The 26,108-nt window shown below is 42.9% G+C and overlaps 2 protein-coding genes across 2 annotated transcripts; both read right to left on the bottom strand.

Annotated features, from left to right (window-relative positions):
* Positions 1-494: 494 nt before the first annotated feature.
* LOC122348873 (leucine rich adaptor protein 1-like) lies at positions 495-5,715 on the bottom strand. Its single transcript, XM_043244764.1, has 2 exons — positions 5,324-5,715; positions 495-2,561 (listed from the first exon to the last, which is right to left on the bottom strand). The coding sequence occupies exons 1-2, from the start codon at positions 5,504-5,506 to the stop codon at positions 2,247-2,249; spliced, it is 498 nt and encodes a 165-aa protein (XP_043100699.1). The 5' UTR covers positions 5,507-5,715; the 3' UTR covers positions 495-2,246.
* A 435-nt stretch (positions 5,716-6,150) lies between these two features.
* On the bottom strand, positions 6,151-11,792 carry tyrp1a (tyrosinase-related protein 1a). Its single transcript, XM_043244750.1, has 7 exons — positions 11,184-11,792; positions 10,051-10,373; positions 8,847-9,051; positions 7,807-7,974; positions 7,240-7,419; positions 7,003-7,149; positions 6,151-6,570 (listed from the first exon to the last, which is right to left on the bottom strand). The coding sequence occupies exons 1-7, from the start codon at positions 11,545-11,547 to the stop codon at positions 6,380-6,382; spliced, it is 1,578 nt and encodes a 525-aa protein (XP_043100685.1). The 5' UTR covers positions 11,548-11,792; the 3' UTR covers positions 6,151-6,379.
* Positions 11,793-26,108: the final 14,316 nt, after the last annotated feature.

Below are 26,108 nucleotides of genomic sequence, written 5' to 3' on the forward strand. Positions count from 1 at the left end.
AATATTATGGCGGGAATGTTTGCATTTGAGGTATTTTGAACTCGATTCATTTTGCAAGAGATGTCCAGTTCTCGGATTTCTTTGGCTTTGAAAACTGTTCATGTTACTACCAGGCTAAAACATAGACTGCACTTCAGCTTCAAACTAAAGCCATGGCTTATTCAAAACAAAGGGCCTGGTCAGGTTTTCTCAAACCAAACCTACGTCTGATATCAGCAAGCTTAGTCTCTGCTAAACAGCATCAAACCCGTCTTTATCTCAGTTAGCGTGGGCTAGCGCTCGGCATGCAGACATGAATCAGATGAACTGAATCGACTCGACTCTTTGTGTGGTGAATCAATGAGACTCTGTGCACGGATGAACCGAACAACACCATCTCTGTTCCTTTAACTAACAATTCTTTTCTCGCAGTTAGATTAATGCGCATCTTTTCATCTTCATCTGTTGGTTTTTCAGTGTTGTGTCACGGAGAGTAAAGTGAAGCTCAAGTTCACTCATTTTGCATTTATTTTATTTTACATTCAAACATTTCATTAAAAGACTTTTACGTGCTTCAAAAACATAGACAGACAAAATAAATCAATGTATTATGAAATTTCCCCAAAAACAAAGTTGAAAACGAACATCATAAGTTAGGTGCATTCGGTCAAATCAAGCACACAAAAAGAAACGAATCAAATAGCAGCACAAACAACTACATTTCAAAACAGCGGGACACACGATAACCTGCCGTGACATTACAGTCCAAAACAGAGTTAACTGGAAAAAGTCGAGGATTCAAGTACGAACAATCTCATTACTGCAGTGAAGAGTCGAACCTGAACGAGTTAAACGCGTGCAAATAAAGAGACGCGAACTAGCTTTGGCATGAGCAGGAATTGCACTTCAACGCAAAAGCGCTCGAATCGTCACAGAACGACTGAATCCCGTCAGTCCACACGTTAACGGAGCACCGATTAGCGTTAGCATCAGCACGTGGGGCAGACTGACGTATCGGCCGCGTTCACGATCAGTGCTTCAGATCATAACATCAGCGTTAAAACAGGCACGTGTTTCTTTCAGTCTGACATTGATTGACAGTCATTCCGACCAATCATAACACAGAGTCCGCCATCTTGTCGAATCAGAAACGAATCAGGCGGAGTGGATTTCAGCGTTATATCAGTGATCGTGATTAAAAAGGGAGTGTGCGGCTCTTTGAACACCTGTTGGGGATTTCGGCATAATTATTTATTCAGTTGTTAAACTTGACAGCCAATCAGAATCCACCCTGCTTTATAGGGATAGCGGATGAACTCCTGACAAAGATATCGCCATGATTATATCGTTATCGTTAAAATCCCTCCCTCCTGCTTTTATGGTGAACATTCATGATCCGCACATTAATCAAACACCAGTTATTTAATGAAGTCAATTCGACTTTAGTCCAAATACGAAAAACAGCTGGGATGGCGTTTCTTCTCTGATGATGAGGGTGAGCTAAAGAAATCAATCCACAAACGAGCTCGAGCTTGTTCAGGCTTTCCTGCAGGGTTCAATCATCATTTAAGACTTTTGAAATGCTTTAAAATTTGAAATATCTCCATAATTTCTGTAATCAAAATGACATTAAATTCAATTGAAATATATATATATATATATATATATATATATATATATATATATATATATATACACATACACACCTTAATAAAATCACATCAGTTTTTAATGAATCTGGATTAACAGACTCAGTTTCTGCATGTGCAATAACTGTATCTTGATTCAGTGACGTTTAGATACTTGTTCTAGAAAACAAGCGAGAACGATTTTCTTTTTTTCTAGTGCATGCAACATTTAATGGCATGCCTTTGTGAATGAAGATGAATTTCCTGATTTAAGATCTTTCACGGCCTTGACGTGTAAAAACATTTTAAAGACGCACGGATATAACGCTATTCCACTAGAGATTATTTCAGGAGATGCTCCTGGAGAATGTAGATTGACGTCATGCTCTTTCACACTGAACCGGACTGAATTCAGTTTTCAAAGCGAGTGTGAACGCAGCCAACAGATCCTGCGCATCCGCTAGAGCCGGAATCAAACATTTAAGACAAAAGGTGAACAGTTTCTCTCGCTTTGAGGATCGCTTGGGTTTTTGAAGGCTTTCTCTTAAGAATCCTTTAGAAAATCAAAACCCAAACATCGATTACTCGCAGATAAAAAATTAAAAGTGTGGTCTAAATCAGTCAGGTCTGTAATCGGCGCTATCCGAAGCAGTAGTACTCGTCGGTCTGGACGCGAGGCCGCGGAGGTTTGCCGGGCGTCTCCTGGGCGTCGGGCTCCTCGTCCCCGAGCGTGTCCAGATAACTGCCCAGCGAGATCCCGTCCAGCTCGTCGCTGCAGGAGCCGCGCTCAGACTCCGCCTCCTCCTCCGATAGGCTGCCCAAGCTGTCCGTCACGCTGCCCTCGCGGCTGGCCCCGCCCCCGCGCTCCTCCAGCACCCAGCGGACCGACTCGATGCCGTCGTTGATGGACAGCAGCTGCTGCATCAGTTTGACGTCGATGGAGCGCAGATGAGCCTGCGTCGAGAAACACACGTCAAGAACACCGCAGCCATAAAATACACACCGGAAAAAAACATTCTACGTGTGCACGACTATTTTGTTCTTTCATCCTGGCTCTTTCAAGCTTGGTAACGCTGGATATCGGCCAGATATATCTACAACTACTTCGACGTAAAACTAACCTTCAGGCCTTCGGAGGGTTACTAAACATCCTTTTAGTTGACTTCCAACTTACCGAATGATCAGCTTACGTCGTACGTCGAGGCAGAAGTCAGACATCGGTCAGACATTTACATTATAACTTTAAAACTAGAAGTATTTTTGTTACAAACCCCATGGATCTGCTCCAGAGGTCATGTGATAACCCCTCGGAGGCGTATAGGTCAGTATTACGTCTCTGATTTACGGAGCTTCAAAATAACGGCCACCATCCAGCAGCATTACCGAGTTTGGAAGAGAAGAAAGTTTATGAAAGACTGTGGACTAACTTTAATTTTTGGGTGAACTATTCCTTCTCATGATAATTCTAGATGTCTTTTATTGGACTGAGTCACGCAGTGGAAGAACCCTCACACACACACGCTAGTCTCTTCATGTAGTGTACTCCGTGTTCTCTGGAGGTGTGTTTGGTTTTGTGATATAATCGATAATGTCAACGGCACATCATTAAAACAACAGACAATATATATTCACACCCCTAGTCATCCTTTAATACAAACAAACGTCACATTTCTGCATCAAAACCTCCAACATTTCTATTCACTTCCAACTTTGAGCATGTTAAGGCATGTTTTGGTTTAAACCGAGGAAATTAAATATCACAGGAGCGATGAAAGTTCAGGTCAAGTTCACCTGAATCAACCACAGAAAATAGTTTAAAGCATTAAAGTCAACAGTGTACTTCTGCAGCTACTGAGGGACTAGTAAACCCACACACACACACACACACACACACACACTGCAGTCTAATCACCCCCCCTCATTCTTCAGTAATAATCTCATTATCTGAGCCGTCTCGTCTGCTCGAGACAATGGAAGAACAGATGAACATGAGAAATGTAGAAAGAGAAGTGATGAAACACTGAAGGCTCGAGCTGATACCACACACTGAATCATTCAAGACCATTCAACTCGAGATGCCCTTCAATGAAGCGGCTTTGTTTCGTTTCGATCTACGGCACAACAGGCAAAACACTTCAGGGAGGCAAACAAAGCCGACGCAAAGAGGCAGGTTTGCATGAGACCGGCGTCAGACGTGAACACGAGCGACTGAAACACGAACCCCGAGACAGACCATAATACGGCCTCTGTTCCCCACGGCAACACACGCCGTCATTATCCTAATAAAGGTCCGCTGTGTGTTACAGGAACAGTCCGGCGATTCATTAACTTTCAGACGCTCACGCTGCTCTTTTACAGTGAACCAACAAAACAAACGTGTCAGAAGCACAGGCGAGAGTGCACTGTCCCTTTAAGAGCGATCCATACGGACACGCTTCCAGGATCTGAAGGTCTGATGAACACTGGGACCTCGTTAAGACGGGATGGTTCAAAGGTTTACAGCCTTGAAAGGCAACAGGCAGCGAGAGAGAGTGTGTGTCCATTTATGGCCTGTGTGTGTGTGTGTGTGTGTGCTCCTGGGTTTGGTTTGACCTGAAAATGCCCCTGCAGTCTTTCATGAGGGTCAGATAAATGGCGTCTGTCTCTTTAAATGCGCGGTCAGGCCTGCAGGGGTCAACGACCTCGACACTAAATCACCAAAACACAACAAACATCTGAGCTAAAGCCACCGAAAGCACTCTGTTCAGAGAAATCATGAACCTTAACGGCAAGAGTTCAGCTGTAATGACGATTAAAAAAAGATGCCTTCCTTCTGAAATACAACAAGCTGAATTACTACAACTACTGAAAATATATTTAATCAATCAATAAAATAATAACAATATAATCATAGCTAAAAATTAAAATGCTATAATGGTTTAGAAAAAAACAAAAAAACACTGCAATCAATCACCAGCAACATGAGATGATCTGATAAAATGATCTGACATAATAATGAAGTGAATCAGGCCATAAAAACACATAATAATATGAAAACACGAATGTGCTTAAATGCACTTTGTGTTTCTCAAAAAATCATAAGAAAACATGCAAAATGGTGTTTAACAAAATTCAGAAATTGCCAGTGGTTTTCTATAATATAGATTAAAGTGTTGGGCGACAGAAAATACAGTAGACATTACAGCTAAGAAGATTCCCCATGTGAACAACAGGTGTGTGTGTGTGTGTGTGTGTGTGTTGTTTTCACCTGCTGTCCAGAGAACAGGTGGAGGCCTGCAGGAGCTGATCTGGGGTCAGTGTCTGAGAGCAGCGGATCTGACCATCTGTTCGGGTGTGAATCACACTAAACCGACCCGTTAACCCGGCCCTAACCAGTCCTCGGACAGCAACACGACTAGACCCCGAGGAACGCGACAGAACACGTGACCTAACCTAAACGATCGCCGAACGAACCGATTAACACCCAGATCGGCAGGTTATCGGGTTCGGGTCACTTCCAGTCTGAACTCTGCTGAAAGCCACTGACCCAAGAGCTGAATCACACGCTAGACTTCTCAACCATAACTCACTAATAAACTGATCCGCAGTCACAAAGAGACATTAACGCGTTATAAGTGCGTGTCGGTGACACTGAACGGAGCAAAGCGATCGAAACAAACGCTACGAGTCACCAGATCAGTCTAAGCGACTCTTTCGGATCGGTCCAAACGACTCACCATCTGTTGTCGTAAAAAGCTGATTTTGTTGTGGAGCGTCTGCAGATCAGCGCTTCTCTCGAGGCTTTCCGAGCCTCTGAACGGCTCGCCCGCGAACGAACGAATCAAACTCTCCGGAACTTTCCGACCCAGTTTGTTCTCCACGTCTCTGAAATCCGGCAGATCCTCCATCATCATCCTCATCAATAATCCGGAACCGACCGGAGCATGACGTCAGAACCCCGGATCTTCTGCGGCTCTGAATCGCGGGAGTACGCCGTTCCTCGGTGCTCCTCGGGTCTGAACCGTGCCCTCGGATCTGACGTACTGGGCGCGCGCACGCACAGGTGACACCCGCCCTCCTGCTCGTCATCACCGGGCGGCGCGTGCGCAGACACGCTCTTCCCGCGTTATTCCGACACGCTCCTCGACGAGCGGCTACGAACAGCTCTGTGACGCCGCAACGAGCGCTAAACCTAAACAAGCGCAGCTCTGTAATGAGGGGTTAGGTGTTTTCTCAGCACAGATGAATACGATCACCTGGTGAACAGCAGCGGGACACGTGCGCCGCCCCGCGGTGAAGAGAGGAACAGCAGACACGTGACTGCTTCATTACCCGTCTGAAATATCCTCAGAGATCACGATGAAATAGTTTTCACGAAGCGGTCGAGTAGAGATTGAAAGTGATTGAAAGGGTGTACAGAAATTCATTCATTTATTCATTCGTTTATTTATTAATTCTCTCATTCATTCATTCATTCATTCATTCATTCATTCATTCAGTCCAGTGAGGGCAGCAGCGCCGTCTAGCGGCGAAAGGAGGAAAGACACGGGAAACAGTTTGTTGGTTTATTTCAATCTTTTCACCAGTAGACTTTAAATTATTCACAATTAAACTTGTAAATAAAGTCCAAATAGATCTGTTTTATTGCAGCTGTAATGAGATACTGATGGTCAAACACATTTCTAACTAAAATGTTGTTAGGGGGCAATATGTGCGAAAAATCACCTTCAAATACATAATACTACGCTCAGAAAGGTGTATGATAATATTACGTTTTCATGCCGTGTAAGCGTTTATACGACAGACTGCGTTTTGTCGCGGTCGTCATATCGTTGATACTGGTCTCCTAGCAACGGCTGCCGTCCCTCGGTCCTGTATGAGCGTGAGTTAACGACACACATGCTGGCGGCAAAGATGATCGCCACGACGATCAGTGCAGCGACCACAGTGAGGGTGATGATCTGAGTCAGAGTTAGTGGACGAGCTGAGAGAGAGAGAGAGAGAGAGAGAGAGAGACAGAGAGAGAGAGAGAGAGACAGAGAGAGACAGAGAGAGAGAGACAGAGAGAGAGAGAGAGAGAGAGAGAGAGAGAGAGACAGAGAGAGAGAGAGAGAGAGACAGAGAGAGAGAGAGAGAGAGACAGAGAGAGAGAGAGAGAGAGAGAGAGAGAGAGACAGAGAGACAGAGACAGAGAGAGAGAGAGAGAGAGACACATCAGCAGCTCCAACTAGCGGTAACTAGTGCTGACTTGTGTTAACTAGTGTAGACCAGTGTTAACTAGTGCTGTTGTTCTGGCTGATTTTTGATGCCTGTTAATATTAAAATAATACTTAGGCTAATACCACATGTACTACTACTAGTAATAATACTATTAATACTACTACTAATAATAAAGTGCAGGAGGAACGGCACAGACCTGGCCACTCGGCCTCGTAGGAGTATCCCAGGTTTTCAGCCGCTGTCTTGAACATCTCTGCATTGGTCACCGGCGGCCAGAAGGGCACCATGTTATACTCTCGGTTGTGTCCGATGGGCGTGTTTTCCAGCGGATAGACAGAGGCATCTGGACAGAAACAACATAATAGAATAGAATAGAATAGAATAGAATAGACTATGCTCAATCATGACACACTGAGCGGGAGGCGGGGTTTACCGGGAGTGTGTCTGCGCAGCCACTCGTCGAACACGGCGTCGGTGAAGGTGTGCAGCAGCACAAATATAGGGTCGTTGGGCGACAGGTGCGTCTGACCGCCCGTCCCGTTCAGGAACAGGTGAGCCAGGTTGTGCAGGCTGCGGACCGCGGGGTCGTAGTTCCCCTGAGGAGCGCTGTAACCTACGAGACAGCAGACACCCGGAGCGGGCAACACATCACAGCACCTTATATATGCCCATTTAATAGAGCAATAAGCAAATAAGCTGTCTCTCTATTTTTAGCATATTTTCTACCTCATTCTGTGACAAAAAGCTACATCAGATAACAAAAGGAAGCGTTTGACCGGTGTTGGTTATAATGACCTCGGGTTTAAAAGTGTGAACACAAGGGAAGTTTAGCTTTAGAGATTGTGTATCTTCTCTAGTTAACAGAAGGCTGTCTGCATTCACCTCAGATGCTCCTCCTGGGTTTTTTAGTCGAATGTGAAATCAACATGCACACTCATGATACTAGATTTGGGTTCTGATTCGGTTCGGTGGTTCTGGTGGTTCTGGTGGCCCAGCCTACCCTCGATGGAGTTCCTGAAGCTGTCGGAGGAGGTGGAGTAGAAGGGCGGAGAGTCGAAGGCGTTCAGCTCCAGACACGCCTCCACGTCCTGAGGCTCGGGCAGCCGCTGCACCATGGGACGAGCCGAGTTACCGGCCGGGTTTCTGCGGATGGGACTGCTCTCCGAACCTCGCGGACACAGATCACACTTTAAAAGACTGACCGATGCCTGAGCTGCAAAATTAGTCGTTAAAATACTGTCCATCCAAACACCCATGCGATCTCAGTTAACTGAATCTCAATCAATTTTGCCATATTACAACAGACAGAAGTGAAACGTTGTCTAAATCAGTGTGAATGAACCTTCAGGATAAGAGAGGAATAAAACTTTTGTTTGTAAGTTTTGTTTGTAAAAGGAAAAAACGCTCCCACTTTATAAGTGCTCCTAATACCTGTGTACTTACGTGGTATCTAGATGTGTATGTAGTGTGTAACCACAGTGTAAGTACACACTGGTACATAGTATCTAAAGCTGTAATGTTTGTGTAACAACACACATGTAACAACCCTCAGAATGTTACGTCTAAGTACTAATGTGTAACAGGTGCGTTACACAGCAGTGATGTTACACAGTGATGTTACACAGCAGCGCTAAGTAAGTTAGACTTTACATATAAATCGCGGCTGGTGTCCAAAATGTTACACTACGTTAAATGGACAGTTCCTGGTGAGTTACCATGTAAGTACACTGGTGTTACACCGAATCCAGATTCGACTCACACTTCATATCACTAAACCTACTCATCGCAGATTACTCTTACATACGGTTGTTACAAAAAGTGAAAAAAGTGTTGTTACCAGTGTCCTGTTACACATTTGTACATACCCATAGCATTCTGAGGGTTGTGTGCAGCTACAGAAATATCATAGCTGTAGAAACCTACTCTGTGGTTACACACTACTATGTAAGAACACATGTATTAGAGAAACAGTATAAAGTGGGACCTGCTCTCGTCTTTCAGTAGTTCAGATGTTTTATTATATGATGAAGGAGGTCTCACTGTTGCAGATGGTCCCGAGCGCGTCGTACTCCTCCACGCTCTCACAGATCACCCTCCAGCGTGAGAAGATGGAGTTAGGGCTGATGGAGCTGCTGTCGAAGGAGCTGCGAGCGCCCATCAGATCGTCCGTGCAGATGTCACACTCGCTGCCGCCAATCGCGAAGTTCCAGTACGGCAGAGCGAAGCTCGGCTCTCCTAACATGACCTGAGAGATTCACAACCATCCATACATGCATTAGACCGGCTGCTTTGGTCACGAAGGCGATCAAAGATGAAGAGCGCGTGAAACCAGACGGATGAAACGTAAAGTTCACTCGAACATCTGATCTGCAGATGATGTGATCGCCTTCAGCCCACCTGAGATCAGGATGAGTTTGTTTCTTCATGAGATGTTATTCACCAATCAATGCTGTGAAGGCAATGAATGGGTGCCGTCGGAATGAGAGTCCAAACAGCTAAATATCACAAACTCACATTTTGTCCAGTCAAAAGCCCATCTCATGTTGTCTCTCACATCAGAATGTAAACACTGCTTGATCTGCACAGATTTCTCTGATTCAGACCAGAACACTTTTTCGCTGGAGGAGGAGTTATTATAGACTCTAGTGTAGTTAAAAACGTCTTAATGTTGGATGTGTTTCATTTTCTGTCTTCTCCAGATGTTAACTGATGGACTGTGGATTACTGTGATGTTTTTATCTCATTCTGACGGCACCCATTCACAAACCTGATGAAGAAACACACTCCTCCTGATCCTGGATGAATCAAGAGTGAGGGCGTTTTCAGCAAATCTTCACTTTTGGGTGAACTATTTCTTCAGAAACAGACAGTATTAGAGACGCCCCACACTCGAACACACCGTGAAAGCTTTGGCTCCGGAGACAGACGGGTGTTTGTGTGAGATGTTAAATGATGCTCATTACACACTTAATAGCATTTTCTGCATAACAGAAGTGTGGGATTTGTGTCTTCCTTCCCATTACTCCGATCATAATCACATATAACGCTTGTGAAGTGTGAAGATCATGAATCATCCTGCACAAATGTGATCCACGACCGCTGAGTATCTCAGCATTGATCTCCAGTCATGGACCGATGGCATTCTCTCTCAAACACTCTACCCTCCAAGCATCACCGATTTTTAAATCGTGTTTGGAACAAATCAGAACACAAACAATTTACAGACGATGTTTAGAGAGCGCACCTGCATGTCTCGCTCCAGCTGCAGGAGATGGTAGCGGTGCCAGGTGAGGAACCCGGGGCCCTCGTGACTGAAGTCCACTCCGCCGAAGCTGTCCTGCCCGGCCCCCAGGAACGTCTTGCTGACCGAGTAGTAGTGCGTCCACACGAACAGGTTGTAGATGCTGATGTTCTCGAAGGCCGCGGTGCTGTTGTCCTGCTCCAGGATCTGGGAGTAACGGCGGGTGGCGATCACGACGTCCGGGTGAGGCGTGCGTTTGGCCTGATCCAGAGCGCTCACCAAGAAACGCCTCTCCTCCGGCCCGAGCTGCAGAATATTTCTCCTGACTGACACACACACACACACACGCACACACACGCACACACACACACACGTTGTGCTTCCATGTTTTATGGGTGTAATGTTTTTATACCGTACGTGTTATTGTTCTACACCTAATCCTACCCCTACAGGAAACTACTACTTTTTAGATTTTCAAAAAAAACTCACTCTGAATGATTTATAAGCGTTTTGAAAAGTGGAGCTATAATGTCACCTCCTCATGGTAATACCTGTGTCATTATACACATTAGTGTCCTTTATATGTCACTGAAACATGCACACACACACACACACAGAGACAAACACACACGAAGACACGAGTACGCACACGCAAGCACACACACGCAAGCACACACACACACACACACACACACACACACACACACACACACACATATTTTCTTTCTAAAATAATCTATATAATAGATACACTATTAACAGAAAATGTATATATTGTATTGATTAAATAAAATAAACCATACACTGAATGAACTATTTTAGAAACCTTCTTGATCTAGAGACTGTATAAATACGAAATAAAATGTAAGATACAATAATTTATTATTATTATTAGTAGTAGTAGTAGTAGTAGTAGTAGTATAATTGTTATTTTATTTATTTAATATATTTATTTGTTTCGTTGTTGTTGTTTTGAAGTAATAAAATGCATTCTCATGTATTCTCTAAATTTCCAAAACCTATTCTTCATGATCCAGACTAATGCTGGTCTAGTCACGGGTTTTTAAGAAGTTCTGAACACGCTGGTTAAATCTGATTAATGTGTTTGACCGCGATGAATGAGAGAAAGTTCTGACCCACGGGCACGCGCCGCTCGCACGCGTCTCCGGTGAATCCGTGCGCGCACCCGCCGCAGTCGAAGCCACCGAAGTTCCCGTTGCAGCGGCACGCTCGCGTGAAGAAGCGCAGCGGCCAGCGTTCGCGATCGTCGCGCCCGTCATACGGGTACTGGGGGCCGTGGGCACGCGCATCCGCGCGCACGTCCACGCACTGCCCGCGCCCAGAACGCGCACCACACGGGTCGCCCTCCAGAGAGGACGGGGACGGGCAGCACTGCGCGCTCCCGATGACCTCCGGCGTCACGCACGCCCGCGGGAACTGAGCGCGAACGAGCCCCAGCGCGTGCACGAGCAGCAACATTCCTCCGCACGATCTCCGCATCTTGACCGAAACCAGCGGGAAATCTCAAAGCGATCAATGATATCCAAAAAGTGTCCAAAAAATCGCCAGATCGTCTCGAGAACAGCCAGAACCAACAAGTTCTGTCAGAAACAGTTCACAGAGTCCAGAAACTACAGCAAAAGTTTCCACATCTCCTCCAAACACGAGTCAGATCTGTGTTATGTTTGATGGATAGTGCAGGATCCAGAGCTGAAGAACGGAAGGAACGGCTCGCGAGTTTAAATAGCGGCGGAGCGCGTGACCGCTGCTCTTATCCCCGCGTGACCGCGTCACATTCACGCGCCCCGAGCTGAGACTCGGAGCAAAGCACACGAACCCGCACCTGCACCAGAAAGATCCTAATACGATATTTAGTTCATTAAGACCTGTGTTCAGAGCACATGAGCTTCAGAACAAAAGAGCTTCTCATCAACAGATATTTCACATAAACTCATCTTTAATGTCAATTCATTTCAATTGTATTTGCATTTATTATCTAAATAATTAAACATAATTATTATTATTATTATTATTATTATTATTATTATTATTATTATTATATCTGATATATGTTCAGTATACAAAACTGCAAAGCAACTTTACAATTTATTTATTTATTTATTTATTTATTTTTGTTAAACAGATCAATTTGAATATAATAAATATGTATGTACAAATGTTTATTCATTCACTCATTTTCTTTGAAGCCTGAAGTGCTTTACATTTAAATCATGTGAGGAAGACAGTTCACGAACTCTCTCTCACACACACACACACACACACACACACACACACACACACTTTTTCACAGGCTTCTGTTGATAAAACTCTTAATATTTTCCTTTTGTAGTTTTAAACATACATTCTTAGAAACATTTCTGCATCTCACACCGAATGCGAGCCGTAAGACATGTAAGGTCCACTTCCTGTTAGTTTATGTGTGTGTTGTGACTTGTATCTTTCTTAAACACTCATTCTGTGACGGTGGAAAGAAGCTCGTCCGGGTTGAGAAGGCTCTTAAGTGATCTGTTTTCCTCGTGAGGAAGGTTTTACTGTGTTTGTGCAGCGATTGTTCTCTCTCTCTCACACAGTGTATCATGTGATGCTTGAATCTCAGTTAATTCTGCCTTCAGTGAAATATCACCACACACACACACACACACACACACACACACACACACACACACACACACACACACACACACACACACACACTCACACACACACACACACACACACACACACACACACACACACACACACACACACACACACACACACACACACACACACACACACACACACACACACACACACACACACACACACACACACACACACACACACACACACACACATCATGTGAGTAGATGTGACTGCTCAGTTAATCCGGTTCTCAGTCCAGCTCTAAGCTCTATGAACAGCTAGAAACTATTTTCCAAATTCAGTTTTATGCTTTTTTGTTTCTGTTTTATTGTTTAGACACAGAAAGTTATTCTTGGGGTTCACTTATTATCTGAACCACTAACTCATGCACCTAACTACCTAATCTTTAGACCAAGTCTGCAAAACTATAAGCTTTAAACTCAGTTTGATATTGTAAATACAGTATGGATTGTTTTACAGCAAAACAGTTTTTAAAGAAGTATTTGCTTTTGCAATTGTGTGACATTTTGTATGCTGTGTGTCTGTGTGTGTGTGTGTGTGTGTTTTATGTTTTTGTTGTTGTTTGTTTAGTTTTTTTGTGCAGTTTTAAGAAATGAAGATATAGTTTCAAAAAGTGTGTTTAAGCATTTTACTTTTAGACATTTTATCCAAAGCAACATGCAAACGAGGACAATGGAAGCAATGCTACGTCACAGAGTGGGTTTATTATCATAACTCCGCCCACATGTTTACTCAAAGAAAGTGGGCGGAGCTATTCTTCTGTCTGTAGTGTTGCTGCTGGCGCCATGTTCTGGAGACGCTGTGAACGTCAAACTACTTTGTGTTTCTAAAAGAGAACAGGACTAGAAATCAGTGTTAAGTTGTGTTTATATCACTGTTCAGAACAGTTCAACACAAATATTAGAGTGAGTTTAAGACTATAAAGAGACTACAAGAACAGTCTTCTGACTCACAACCTTTAAGTAAGTTACATTTCTTTATTAAAAGAACAGGTAGAGCTTGTCTCCAATCACGAATGCAGACATGGTGCTATGTTTACGAGGCATGATGCAACGCGACACATAAAGAAAGGACTAAGTCGTGATAATCAGTAATCATGTCTCCAGTGGATGCAACCAATGCCTTGTTTGTAATGGCTTTAATTTGATTTGGTGTCAAAGCGCAAGGAAAGAAGCGGCGCCGAAAGGGGCGTGGTGTTTGCATCAGACACTAGAGGTATTCAGCCAATCACAACACACTGGATATAGCTGACCAATCAGAGCACACCTCGCTTTTTTAGAGTGACGGGCTTCGTTCAAATCAGCCTGTTTTAAGAAGGAGAAACAATAATGTACAGTATGTAGAAAATAATGCGTTGTTTTACTAAAACCACATAAAAACATTGCATCACACCATAAATGTTCTTTTATAGCAACATCATATGACCCCTTTAATGAAGAACGTGGCAAACGTTTTAGGTTTGTGCCACACCTTGAGAACATCAGAAGAGCAGAAGAGGAGAAAGAGTCAGGTCTGGAAGAGCAGGAGCAGACGGCCTGTGATGAACTCTAGTTCCTCTAGTGGTTCCTAACTGAAGCCGCCCGTGTGTCTGGAAGAACACTGCTGTGTTTGTACTCGGAAACAAGAAATGCATAGCTTTCACACTGCGTCATTCTCCAGGGGTCTGCTGTTTTAAACGATCTATAGCTGATGATCTCATTTATTATGAAAAACGCTGTCAGCTTCATCCTCTGAGTAACACAGTGAGGTGACTTATACAACCTAATAAAGTAAATAATAAAGTCACCCATTATTATTGTTTTAAGTTGTTATAACTTTTCATATAAACATGTGAGATGTATTCTGGGCTTCTGATTCGTTGTCCTAGTCGTGTGTCTTGTTTCTCATTGGTTTTTCCGTGTCATGTTGCTGTCATCGTCTCTCGTCGTATATTAATGAGTCACATGTAAACATGATTAGTGTCTCACGAGAAAGCACCGCATCTTCGTCAGTTTGTCGCTCTCGTGATGTTTTGAACTAAAGCTTTCTCTGTAGTTTCATGAGCTCGTGTGTTAATATAATAGTTGATGATTAGGATGGTAAACACACAGGGTCTGCTGAGACTCTTCCTGCTCGAGGCTGTTTGAATGAAGCAGGAGCAGAGAGACAGAGATATATAGGACTGGATTAATTAAACTCCTGGAGAGGCGTTTGGGATCATAGTAATGTATTACAGACATCGCTGGTGTGTGTGTGTGAGTGTGTGAGTGTGTGTGTGAGTGTGTGAGTGTGTGTGTGTGAGTGTGTGTGTGTGAGTGTGTGTGTGTGTGTGTGTGTGTGTGTGTGTGTGTGTGTGTGTGTGTGTGTGTGTGTGTGTGTGTGTGTGTGTGTGTGTGTGTGTGTGTGTGTGTGTGTGTGTGTGTGTGTGTGTGTGTGTGTGTGTGTGTGTGTGTGTGTGTGTGTGTGTGTGTGTGTGTGTGTGTGTGTGTGTGTGTGTGTGTGTGTGTGTGTGTGTGTGTGTGTGTGTGTGTGTGTGTGTGTGTGTGTGTGTGTGTGTGTGTGTGTGTGTGTGTGTGTGTGTGTGTGTGTGTGTGTGTGTGTGAGTGTGTGTGTGTGTGTGTGTGTGTGTGTGTGTGTGTGTGTGTGTGTGTGTGTGTGTGTGTGTGTGTGTGTGTGTGTGTGTGAGTGTGTGTGTGTGTGTGAGTGTGTGTGTGTGTGTGTGTCTGTGTGTGAGTGTGTGTGTGTGTGTATCTGTGTGTGTGTGTGAGTGTGTGTGTGTCCACAAGGGGGAAACATCTTAAACACAGTGAAGTTTATCTGAAAGTGTAAGAATGCAGACAGTCTTCCTATAAGAGGTAGGTTTAGGAGATGAATAATGTTGTTCAGTCAGTATTAAAGTATTAGAAGTCTATGGAGAGTCTCTACTGTTGACAGAAAGACGTTCTCGTGGTCAGTAATGATCGTGACCTGTGTGTGTTTCACTCCTCAGGAGCTCCTGAAGTTCAGCCTCAGATCTGAGGACCAGCATCTAAGCAGGAGACACGAGATAAGTTTATAAAAGTTTACAGCGTTAACACTTTTATTGTCCTGCTTATTCATGTGAAAAGATACTTTAAAATAATCTGTATAAAGCACTATGGCATGAAACACTTCATGTATTAAAACAGACTAAACATGAACATCATTCACTGAACAAACCTCATAAACACTTAAATGATTGCTTTAAACTATTCTTGAGAACGATTCACAAAAAGATGTCTACATGTTTACATATAATATAGTTATAAAATTCTGTTAGTTATTGTAAATATATACGTTATCAGTCAAAGATTTTTAATATTTTAATAAGTCTCTTTTCAAGCCTTCATTTGTTTGCTCATTTATTTGAGTAATAATTGTATTTGTACTTATTTATTTGTACTTATTTCTGTATATTAGTAATATTTTTTTATAATTTAAAACAGCTGTTTTCTCTGTGAATATGTGTTACAGAGATATTTATTTCTGTGACACGCAGCTGTGTTTTCCAGTCTTCAGAAATCATTCTAATATACTGATTTACTACGGAGCATTTATTAATATTATTATTACTAGTAGAGGTAGTATTAGGCTAATAATAATAATAATTATTACTGCTGTTATTAAAACAGTTGCATATTTTATTTTATTTACATAGTGAAGAGTGTGTGTGTGTGTGTGTGTGTGTGTGTGAAGCTGCAGCTCGGGGCTCCTCCAGCAGATGTCAGTCTCCGTTCAGAGGAATCTCCTCAACAGGACTGCAGACAGTGTGTGTGTGTGTGTGTGTGTGTGTGTGTGTGTGTGTGAGAGAGCTTTTGCTCTATAATTGCTCACTGTCTGTAGTTACCTGTGTGTCCGTACTTCTCTGGGGTGTGTTTTCTGAAAGCATCATTGGATAACTAAGGTCATTATTCCACTGAACTCTGATGGAAGTTTTAGGAACACACCTGGTTAAGTGTATATATATATATATATATATATATATATATATATATATATATATATATATATATATATATACTCAATGGTCTGTCAGAATACTGGGTTCTGATTGGCTGGCTGATGTTTAATGCACAGGTAGCTCTGAATCAGTTTATTCAACGTTAACGCTTTAATTGATGCACACTACCTGACACAGGTAATGCTCTCCAGATTGATAATTGTTTCAAGTAAACGATATAATCCATTCATGTAAATGTTTCATCTCTATATCTGAACTGACGAAAATAACCAGCATTTTTTACACTTCAGGTTTAATATTGCGTTGCAAGAGCAATACTTTTAACTTCTCTGTAACTTGCCAAAAGACCATGGAATAAGCAGGAAAATCGACGGCTAGCTGTGCATTAAAGCATTTTAAATACACAACGTGGAGGCTAAGAACCGTTGTTTATCTCTTACACACACACACACACACACACACACACACACACACATAAATAATAGAACCTCAGATGAAGTGCATCACATGACATCACACTTAAGCATATTTAACAAAAATAAACAAAGACGGAAAAGCTATAGTTGGACACCCTAATAATTTTCCCGTAGATCCACTTTTAGCAGCAATAACTTGAAGTAATTGTCTCACATTGTGTTCTTCATCAGCGAGGATGAGATCTGGACTCGTTCTGTTGTAGATGTGCTCCAGATCATGGTCCTGCTGGATGACCCGCTCTAGCCGTCGGACGGACGACCCTGTCCTTCAGGATTCAGAGGAGGTGAGGTGTGAGCTGTCCAGGTCCTGCATCCTCAGGTGTTTCTGCTGATGTTCTCTTTAGGTAATATGACACTGTGAATAATGGCCAAACAAAGAATATTGTTCCAGAAAACTACGGTTTGTTTGGATGCAGCTTTTCAAGTCTGAACTGTGCTGCCATGCTTTGTTTTAGGTAGAAGAGGCCAGACCTACTTGTCTCTCTGTCTGTCTGTTCTGTCTTGATCTGTCTCATCGTTACTGTATTAGTGTTGAGTCTGCTGGGATGTCTGCTACTCAGGATCGGTGTCTATTTTGAACGTCTTGTGTCTTACCTTCTTGTCATGGTGTTAACACACACCTGATCGGTCCAATCGAAGGTGTTAGATTAACAGTGCTTGACTGCTCTTTACACTTTCAGTCCCACGTTATCACTAAGGTGTCCTAACTTCATCACACATGGCTTTTCCATTTTGGAAGTTTTAAGTTAAATAATGAAATAATGCCATATGTCATATGTCGTTGTTCATCTGAGGTTTTAATTTCCAAATATTAAGACCTGCCAACAACCAGATATGTATTGTTTATTTATTATTGTATATTATTTTTTGCAGTGTAAGATTTATACACATATATATATATATATATTTTTAGATTAGAACATAAATTGAAAAACTCAATTGAAATGATTCAAACTCCTCCTTTTCACTGCAATCATTTGCATTTCTATAAAATGACTTCACAAAACTATCTGTTATACCAACAATAATGATCTTTTAATGCAAGAATACGGACACCGAACTCCTACGAGAAACAAGGACGCGCTCCTACACTGTCCGAGGCATGATCAGATATGTCATTATGTATTTGTGTGTCTCTCAGAGTCTCTCTCCGTCTCCAGGTTTCTCTGATGAATGGCTTGTCTCTGGCGAGGCTCAGGCAGTGATGGATGGCGGAGTCTGTCTCTCTCTCCGCTTCAGAGTATTGGCTTTCTGTCCACTTAGCGTTTCTGCAGCAGCTTCAATCGCAGCTTCTCCAGCCGTGCAGCACTTGAGCAGATTTACATAGCAGTAATTTACCCCGAGAGCGCGGTAAACAGCTCAGATTTACTGCTGCTCACCGGATTACACTTGAACACTCATTAGATTCCCTCCAGGACCAGCAGACCCAGACCTTATTTATAAACCGAGCCGGAGAGAGGAGGAGAATGAGGCCGACAGAAAGAGGAGCGCAAACGGAGCGGATTTCATCAGCTGTGGATATAAAGAGATGCTGCTTCAGTCGCTCGGTGCTGATGTTAAATTCAGGGCTGGGCTGAGACGCTGCGAAAAACACACTGTTTACAAAAACCTGATTTACTTGTTATATTTCAGCAGAGCGTGCGACGCAGCAGTCGAGCAGGACCCGGATGAGTTAGTGTTTCTGGTGGGATCCTGACTTTCTAGTGCGCATGTGTTCAGCGACAGAGCTCCAGCTTTCTGCCAAACAAACACTGTGCATCGGTTGTGTGCGTATGGTCAAAACACACACGCGCACACACACACACACATAAAAAAAACACGTGAGCGGTTGATTTGTGTGCATGGGAGAGCCGTGGATACCTGTGTCATGGGTGTTATGACCAAAACGGCTCTGTAAATCATTTTGATTCACAGTAAAGAGACAGATCACAATATAGTCATTCGAAAATACATTGCCGTGTAGCCAGAAATAAGGCTGTGAGCAGCAGCAGGGCAGAGCTTGACGGGCTATAACCCCATCATTTCTCTGTTATTTAACTCTCTGTATCACAAACCTTAAAAAAAGTGCCTGATATGTGTCTCATAAACAGCTGATATTATGGGAGAGAAGTCATGCCACGCACAAGCTTTGCACAAGATAGCGAGCATCAATTCACTAAGAAAAAAAACTGATGGATAACGTTACATAAACAGAGCATGTTCTCTCTGAGACAGCCAGAGATTAATCTGCTTTAATATCTGCTGATAACACTCTATAACTGTCTTAAAATAACCCCTCAATATTTATTTTGTGGCTTGTATAGTAAAAAACATAAGACATATTAAATATTAAAAATTCTATTTTCACTTAAACTGTATCTAATTGCTATTTACACAGTGCAAATATCCACAGCCTTATTAATAAGAAGTTGACACTCGAAGGTTAATTTACAGTTATAGTCTAACTATTGTAGCTAAAATCAGTCAACGTTAAAGATCATCAAAGACATGCACAAAAACACAGAGCTGCGAGGAGCAGAACCAGACAAGAAACGAGGACTAAATCACATGAACGAATGGCAGCGGTTAATGAGACACAGGTGAGAACAATGAGACTAATTAGAAGAAGACACAAAACAAACCCAGAGCTAACATCAATACAGCTACAGCGTATGAGCTCATTACGTCTGTGTTTATTTGTGTTTGCGTGTAAACTGCAGTAATGTCATCAGGTCTGCGATGAGAAGCGGAGCGTCTCTCTGTTTGTCTCTGTCTGTGATTGGGATGTGGGTTGAGTTTCTCGTGTAATCTCTGGGATTTCTTCAGGCTGGTGTCTAGAGACTCGTCTGATCCTGTGAGAATCACTCGCTCTTCTTTGAACATCTCGAACGGAGACGGACTGCAGATGAGCGTCAGACGACACGTCCCACATGCCACCGCACACACACACACACACACACACACACACACGAGTGTGTGTCATACATCACGGTTAACACACGGCCTTAATGATGTACAGCGGTGAAATCTGTTCCACGTGTCTTAAATCTCGCCCGTGTGTCAGAAATTTCTCTCCTTTGCTGTCGCTCTTTGTAATTTCTTTTTTTTTCTGTCTTTCACTAATCCAGAGTCTAAAGACAAACCCGACTCTCCTTTCTTCTCCAGACGGATGATAAGAGGCTTTGGGGGTCTGACTGTCGCCTGACTCACTAATGCTCATATTTCTCATGATTGAGCCCACCAACCTTCAGCGTTACAGACACAGTATCGCTGACTTCCGCAGCAGAACCGAGTCTGACGGCAAGAGCCTCTTCACCCATTAAGAAGCTTACAAAGGAAAACAACAGTTTGTTTAATTAGAAACGAACAAGCTAAAGTTAATTAAAAATCCCTCACAGATGCATCTGTTCTCTTCACACGAGCACCTGAGGCTACATCTACATTAGTCTGGATACATTTGAAAACAAATTTTACAAATCTACACTAGTGTTGTCAAGCATTTTCCAGAAGCTTCTCATCCATACTGAAATTCTCCTTACTGTGCAAATCCCTTGAAAGCTCACTGAGATGCAAACAGAACAGAAGTAAGTTTTCATACAGTTCTTCTGGCGGGATCATTCTATTTACGGAAAATATCTCATCATTCTCTGACACATCTATGTCGCACTCATGTTTGATCTAAAACACACCTGGCATCATGTTTTGCCACAGGACAGCAATTGTGAATAAATTAACAAATCTGTTGCAACAGTGTGAAAGTGAATAGCATAACAGCCAGGATAGTGGTTAAAAAAGTAGATATCTACCTGAGTCAAATGATTAAACGTGCATCATCGTTTTCAAAAGCCTGTGTTTTCACTGTTCACCCTACAACGCAAAGAACAGCATTTTCAGATTTATCCACTTTTTCAAAAATGTTCCCCATTTTACTTGACAAAATGCCATCATTCTGGATGAAATGAGAAAGAAAAGAAAGAAAAACACTTTCATTGGAAACCTGTGGACAAGACCTGAATCTTCAGTAAAACACAACTTTTAAGCACCATAACGCACCGTTGGTCAGTGTTAACCAAACTCTCCATAACTGTGTTACACTCGTGGGAAAACAACTCAGTAAAACTTAAATCTCAGTCGCTGCATAGAATGCTCCAATCAGACTGCTGACATAAACCTCTTGATTTGTTTCTGTATGATATTCATTAGCTTGTCAACTGGTTTTGTTTAACCCAGGTTTATTTATCATACAATGCTAAACAAATTATTATATCAATTCAGTCAATAATTAACCAGCTGAAACACGTAAAGTTCATCCTGGCTGTACGTGAAGCTGTATTTAATGTTGTCTGGATTTTATTCTCTTTTATCTCATGTAGTTTTGTTTTTGTGAATAGGCTCGTGTCAAAACCTGTCGTTGTAGAAATACGTCTGATTTAATGAGCCTCTAGAGATAAATTTATGCCATAATAATGTCATAGTTTGGTCTTTGAAATCATCAACAAACTATGTGGAAATAGTTTTCTCTCTTTCAGTAATTTTAGTGTTGATACATCGCTTTTTACAGTGATGAGCCAAAACATTCCACTCACAGTCAATGTTGTAAATCATCCCCAAACAAGCTCACATGTGAAGTTCTGGGCAGTGTGTATGGTAAATTAACATTTATATATCTAGCCGTGAGAGCGTCTAGAACAGGGCTGTCCAAACCTCTTCCTGGAGATTGGCTCCAACCCTCATTAAACACACCTGAACCAAAGTAGTCAAGGAGTTTAGACTCATTAGAAACTTCCAGGAAATTGTTTTGGAGCAAAACTCTGTAGGATATTGGCTGGCATATAGCATCCAAGGCTCATTGTGGTCTATGTGGTGATGGTGTCAATAAGCACTTTTGCACTGCGTAGTTCTAGGAATGTGCCAGCCAGGCAACGGTGAACGGGGAACACTGAGAACGGAGCTGTTTGCTGTGAGGTGTGGGTTTTGTGATAATGGAGATGGAATACAAACTTAATCATTACACAAAAAAAGCATGTACATCTGACGAAATAGTCCATGACAACCTGCAGTGTTATCTTTGAGAATGAGAAACTAACGCAGAACTGCTGGTAACCAGTAAATGTCATTATCAATGTTTTCCATTTGCGAATAGTGAATATTTTTACATGGCTTTTTCATTGCCGGGAAGCCAATGTTTTGTATGCGTTTGGCCAATCCAAGTTGAGAGAATTTCATATCCAAGTTCATTAGATACAGTAATCTTATTTGCTATTTTATTGTGCCCTGTGTCTCAGGCTTAATGCCTTTAATTTGAAAAACGCATTATATTCAAACACTTGACCACACATTGTCATGTCACTGTGAACTCTTAGAAGGGGATTTCAGGTCAGTGTCTCTACTCTTTCTGTCCCCTGCAGGACATGGGCAACACTGCACTGCCTGTATATTTCAGGAAGTTTTCATCAGCACACTCAAACACATTAATTTTACAGATGCCTAGACGTGGTTTATTCTCTGTTCTTCCTCTTTGTCCTTCTTTGTCCTCTTGAAGTCTGGAGGCACTTGACGAATAGAGAGTTCACTCTCCCGGGCTCAACCGTTAGGACACAAACAGAATAAAAGAAATGAGACTAGTGTCCCATCCGAGAATATGTTGAAGGTTTGTAAAAGTGTCTTGGAGCTAATTGTGATCGTGAACTGAAATGCACATTCATGAAAACAAATGAAGAAATACTTTTAATTAGTTGCTGTTTGACATTTCTGAAGAAAATGTAGGTGCCTGAATTGTTCATGAGCACTGATTCATTCAGCAATTAAACACCATGGCTGATTTGGTTGAGCTTTAGGTTCATTTGGATCTTCTTTCTTTGGCAAGAAAAAACGCTCTTCAAAGTTACTGTCAACATTGTGTCTAAAATGTTGTTTTTTGTTTAGAGGAACTTCGAGCTATGTCACGACACCCCCTACATTATTACTCTCTGAATCTGCTATGTAATCTGTCCAATGAAAGGGCACAACGTCATAGGCAGGTGACATCAGAGACCAGGATGCATAAAGATGATAAAACACGAGGATGCTCTCAGAACGTGTTTCAATGTTATGTCCTGTGAGTCTTAATTGTTGTCTGTCCTATACAATTAAAGTTTGATATGGCAAGCCAAGACAAGGCAAAAGGGTGAGGCCAAGACACTTTGCGATCTCTGTGCAAACATTATATCACTGTCAGAGGCACACACTGCTCTGCGTGTCTTGCCTTGGAGCAGAGCTCAGCAGCTCTCTCTAGAGCTTGCTGTTCGAGTGGCAAGTGAGTGTGTTTTGCTCTGCTCCTGGAAGGCTTTCTTCTCGAGGGAAAAAGCCGTTACCAGCATTCCCTGCATTACTGGTCCCACTGCCACCAAGGTGGAACTGCGGCTGCACTTGCAAGGATCGCTGAGGGATCTGATAAAGGAGATTGAGAAGGCTGGTAATTCTTTCAGAGCCCTCAATCACCCCAGCATGAGGAGTAAGGCAATGCCACTGGTTGAACAGATGCTCATGAGCGCTCTGTCACCCAATGCATCGCCTTTCAAGATTGCTCAGTCTCTCCCCAGTGCCCTTGCTGTGCTCAGTTTACTTCACCAAGAAACATGAGGCGGTCACTAAAATGGCTAGTTTGTGCTCCTTCTGGTGGTGCACCATCACAAGCGTCCAAGACTACCGCCTTTAAGACCTTTTTGAGTATTTGCAGGATAGATTCTCTGCAGGGGTATCCCACTCCACGTTGAAGGTGCATGTGGCGGAATTATAGGCTTATCACTCACTGTTTGATGCAAAGACAGTGGGCAAACACCCCCTGGTGACTCTTCCTCTACAGTACACGTCACCTCAATGGGACTTAACTTTGGTGCTCGAGGCTCTGTGTAAACCAACTTTTGCGCTCATTGAGATTTCAGATCACAATGTGGGTGATATTGCAATCCGAAATCTCAATGGGCTCAAGGGTTCTTGTAAGCGATCACTTCTCTAAAGAGAATGGGTAACATTCAGGCCCTGTCAGTGGCTTCTTCATTTTTCGACTTTGTGCCCAGACTAGTGAAAGCTTTTCTGTACCCTTGAGCAGGTTATACTCTTAGGGTGCACCACAACCCATCTTGCTAGAGGCTTTCCATTCTTCTTCTATTCGTGATCCGGACCAGAAGAGGCTTGACTGTGTCCAGTGTGAGCAGTGAACGTGTATGTCCACAGAGCCGCCTTGTTGAGAAAGTCAGACCAACTGCTCCTGTTTGACCAGGAAAGGTCTTACTGCTACCAAGCAGACCTCCAATCATTGGATTGTTGAGACATTCATGCCTTGTTATGAGTCCTCTGGTCCTTAGGGCTCACTCCACATGGAGTATGACTCTAGGGCTCCAAGGCCTTCCCTGCAGGTGTCCCTGTATCAGGACATCTGCAACACTGCAGGTTGGTCCACCTCTTCTACCCTTGTGCGTTTTTTACGGCCCAAACATTACCCCAGGAATTACCCCAGGTTCATCAGTCCTCTTGTGCTACTCATTTTTGTTGAGGGTGGGTGTTTGTCAGAGGGTTTTCAACATGATTGTGGCCAGGGCAATGTGTTTTGATGGTTTCTCTAATTCTCTTTTAGTTGATCACTGCGAGTCAAAGCCCACTAAAAGAGCATTCACAGGTGCATCTTTTTAAAGAAGATGTTGCATCTGGCAAACTCAACATTGTGTCTAAAAAAAATAATGACGATGTGGGTCTTACCTCAGAAAACATACACTGAGTGTTTCTGAATGCAGTTGTTACCTGGTGTGGGGTGATGGTCACAATCGCTGCCTCTCATACCTGGGCACTAAGCAAGTTGAGGTGGCAGTTGTGGATGAGTCATCTTCTCTGTGTGGGTTTGGAAAGTCCCTGGAACAGGTCTCCAAGCATGCTGTGGTGTTCACTGATGCTTTCACCACCAGCTGGCTTCCACGTACAACAGGCACACAGTATCAGGAATTTGGACGCGTCCTCAACTACAATGGCACATCAACTGTTGAATTGCTGACAGTGCGACTTGCCCTGGACCTTTTAAGGGACGACTCTGGAGCAGAAGCATGTACTGGTCCACACGGATAACACAGCAACCGTTGCGTACATCAACCAACAAGGTGGTCTGCATCCCCAGACGGTTCAGCTGATTTGGGAGAGTTCCAGGAACACACGTCATGGATGGCCAGCGCCCGTATGCGTTCAGGTTACGGGCACATTCAACAAGAAGTATGGCATCATCCTGGGCATTGGCTTGTGATTAATTTTGTGATTCATATCCGATGTGACTCGGTGTGACCAAATGAAAGGTAACGTCTCAGTTCAGTATGTAACCCTCATTCCCTGAAGAAAGGAGCGGAGATGTAACATCCCATCTGCACGGTGCTGTACTACTGCTGAGTGGCCAGGTCACCAACTCAGCTGCTCAGCAAAAAACCTAAATACGCTGCACCAGCTGCTCATTTATACTCATGCTGTGATCAGCTGCAACTGAATGCAATCAGCACATGTCAATGTGCATTGGCTCATTTTAATACACTCAAAGGAGATTGGTCTCTCAAAGCAAGATCCCAATTCAGTCATATCTGACATGACGTCTCCGTTTTCTTCTTTAGGGAACACAGATTACATATGTAGCCAAGGTGTTTTACTGTACTTTAAGTTAGTGCTAGAAGTTTGATCAAATTCTCAATAATTAAAATGTAAATCTTTAAGATGATCAATTGATGAAAATCTCCCTGCAATCAATTTGGAAATGATAAGGTGGGTGAGGGATGCTGGGTGGTAATAAGCTGTTTGTCATAGATGGGTCAAGGCTCCTCTGAACATCCCTCTGTTCTTGTTAACCTTTGACATACTGCATCAATCCTCAGACTCTTTCTGTTCTTGTTTACTCTGGAGCTTTCAGCTCAAAACAGTAACGTGTCTGTTTCGGGTCTCTTATGTAACCCAACGCTGTGCGTTACGCAATC

This window comes from Puntigrus tetrazona, chromosome 7, assembly GCF_018831695.1.
Source record: "Puntigrus tetrazona isolate hp1 chromosome 7, ASM1883169v1, whole genome shotgun sequence".
Taxonomy (NCBI): domain Eukaryota; kingdom Metazoa; phylum Chordata; class Actinopteri; order Cypriniformes; family Cyprinidae; genus Puntigrus; species Puntigrus tetrazona.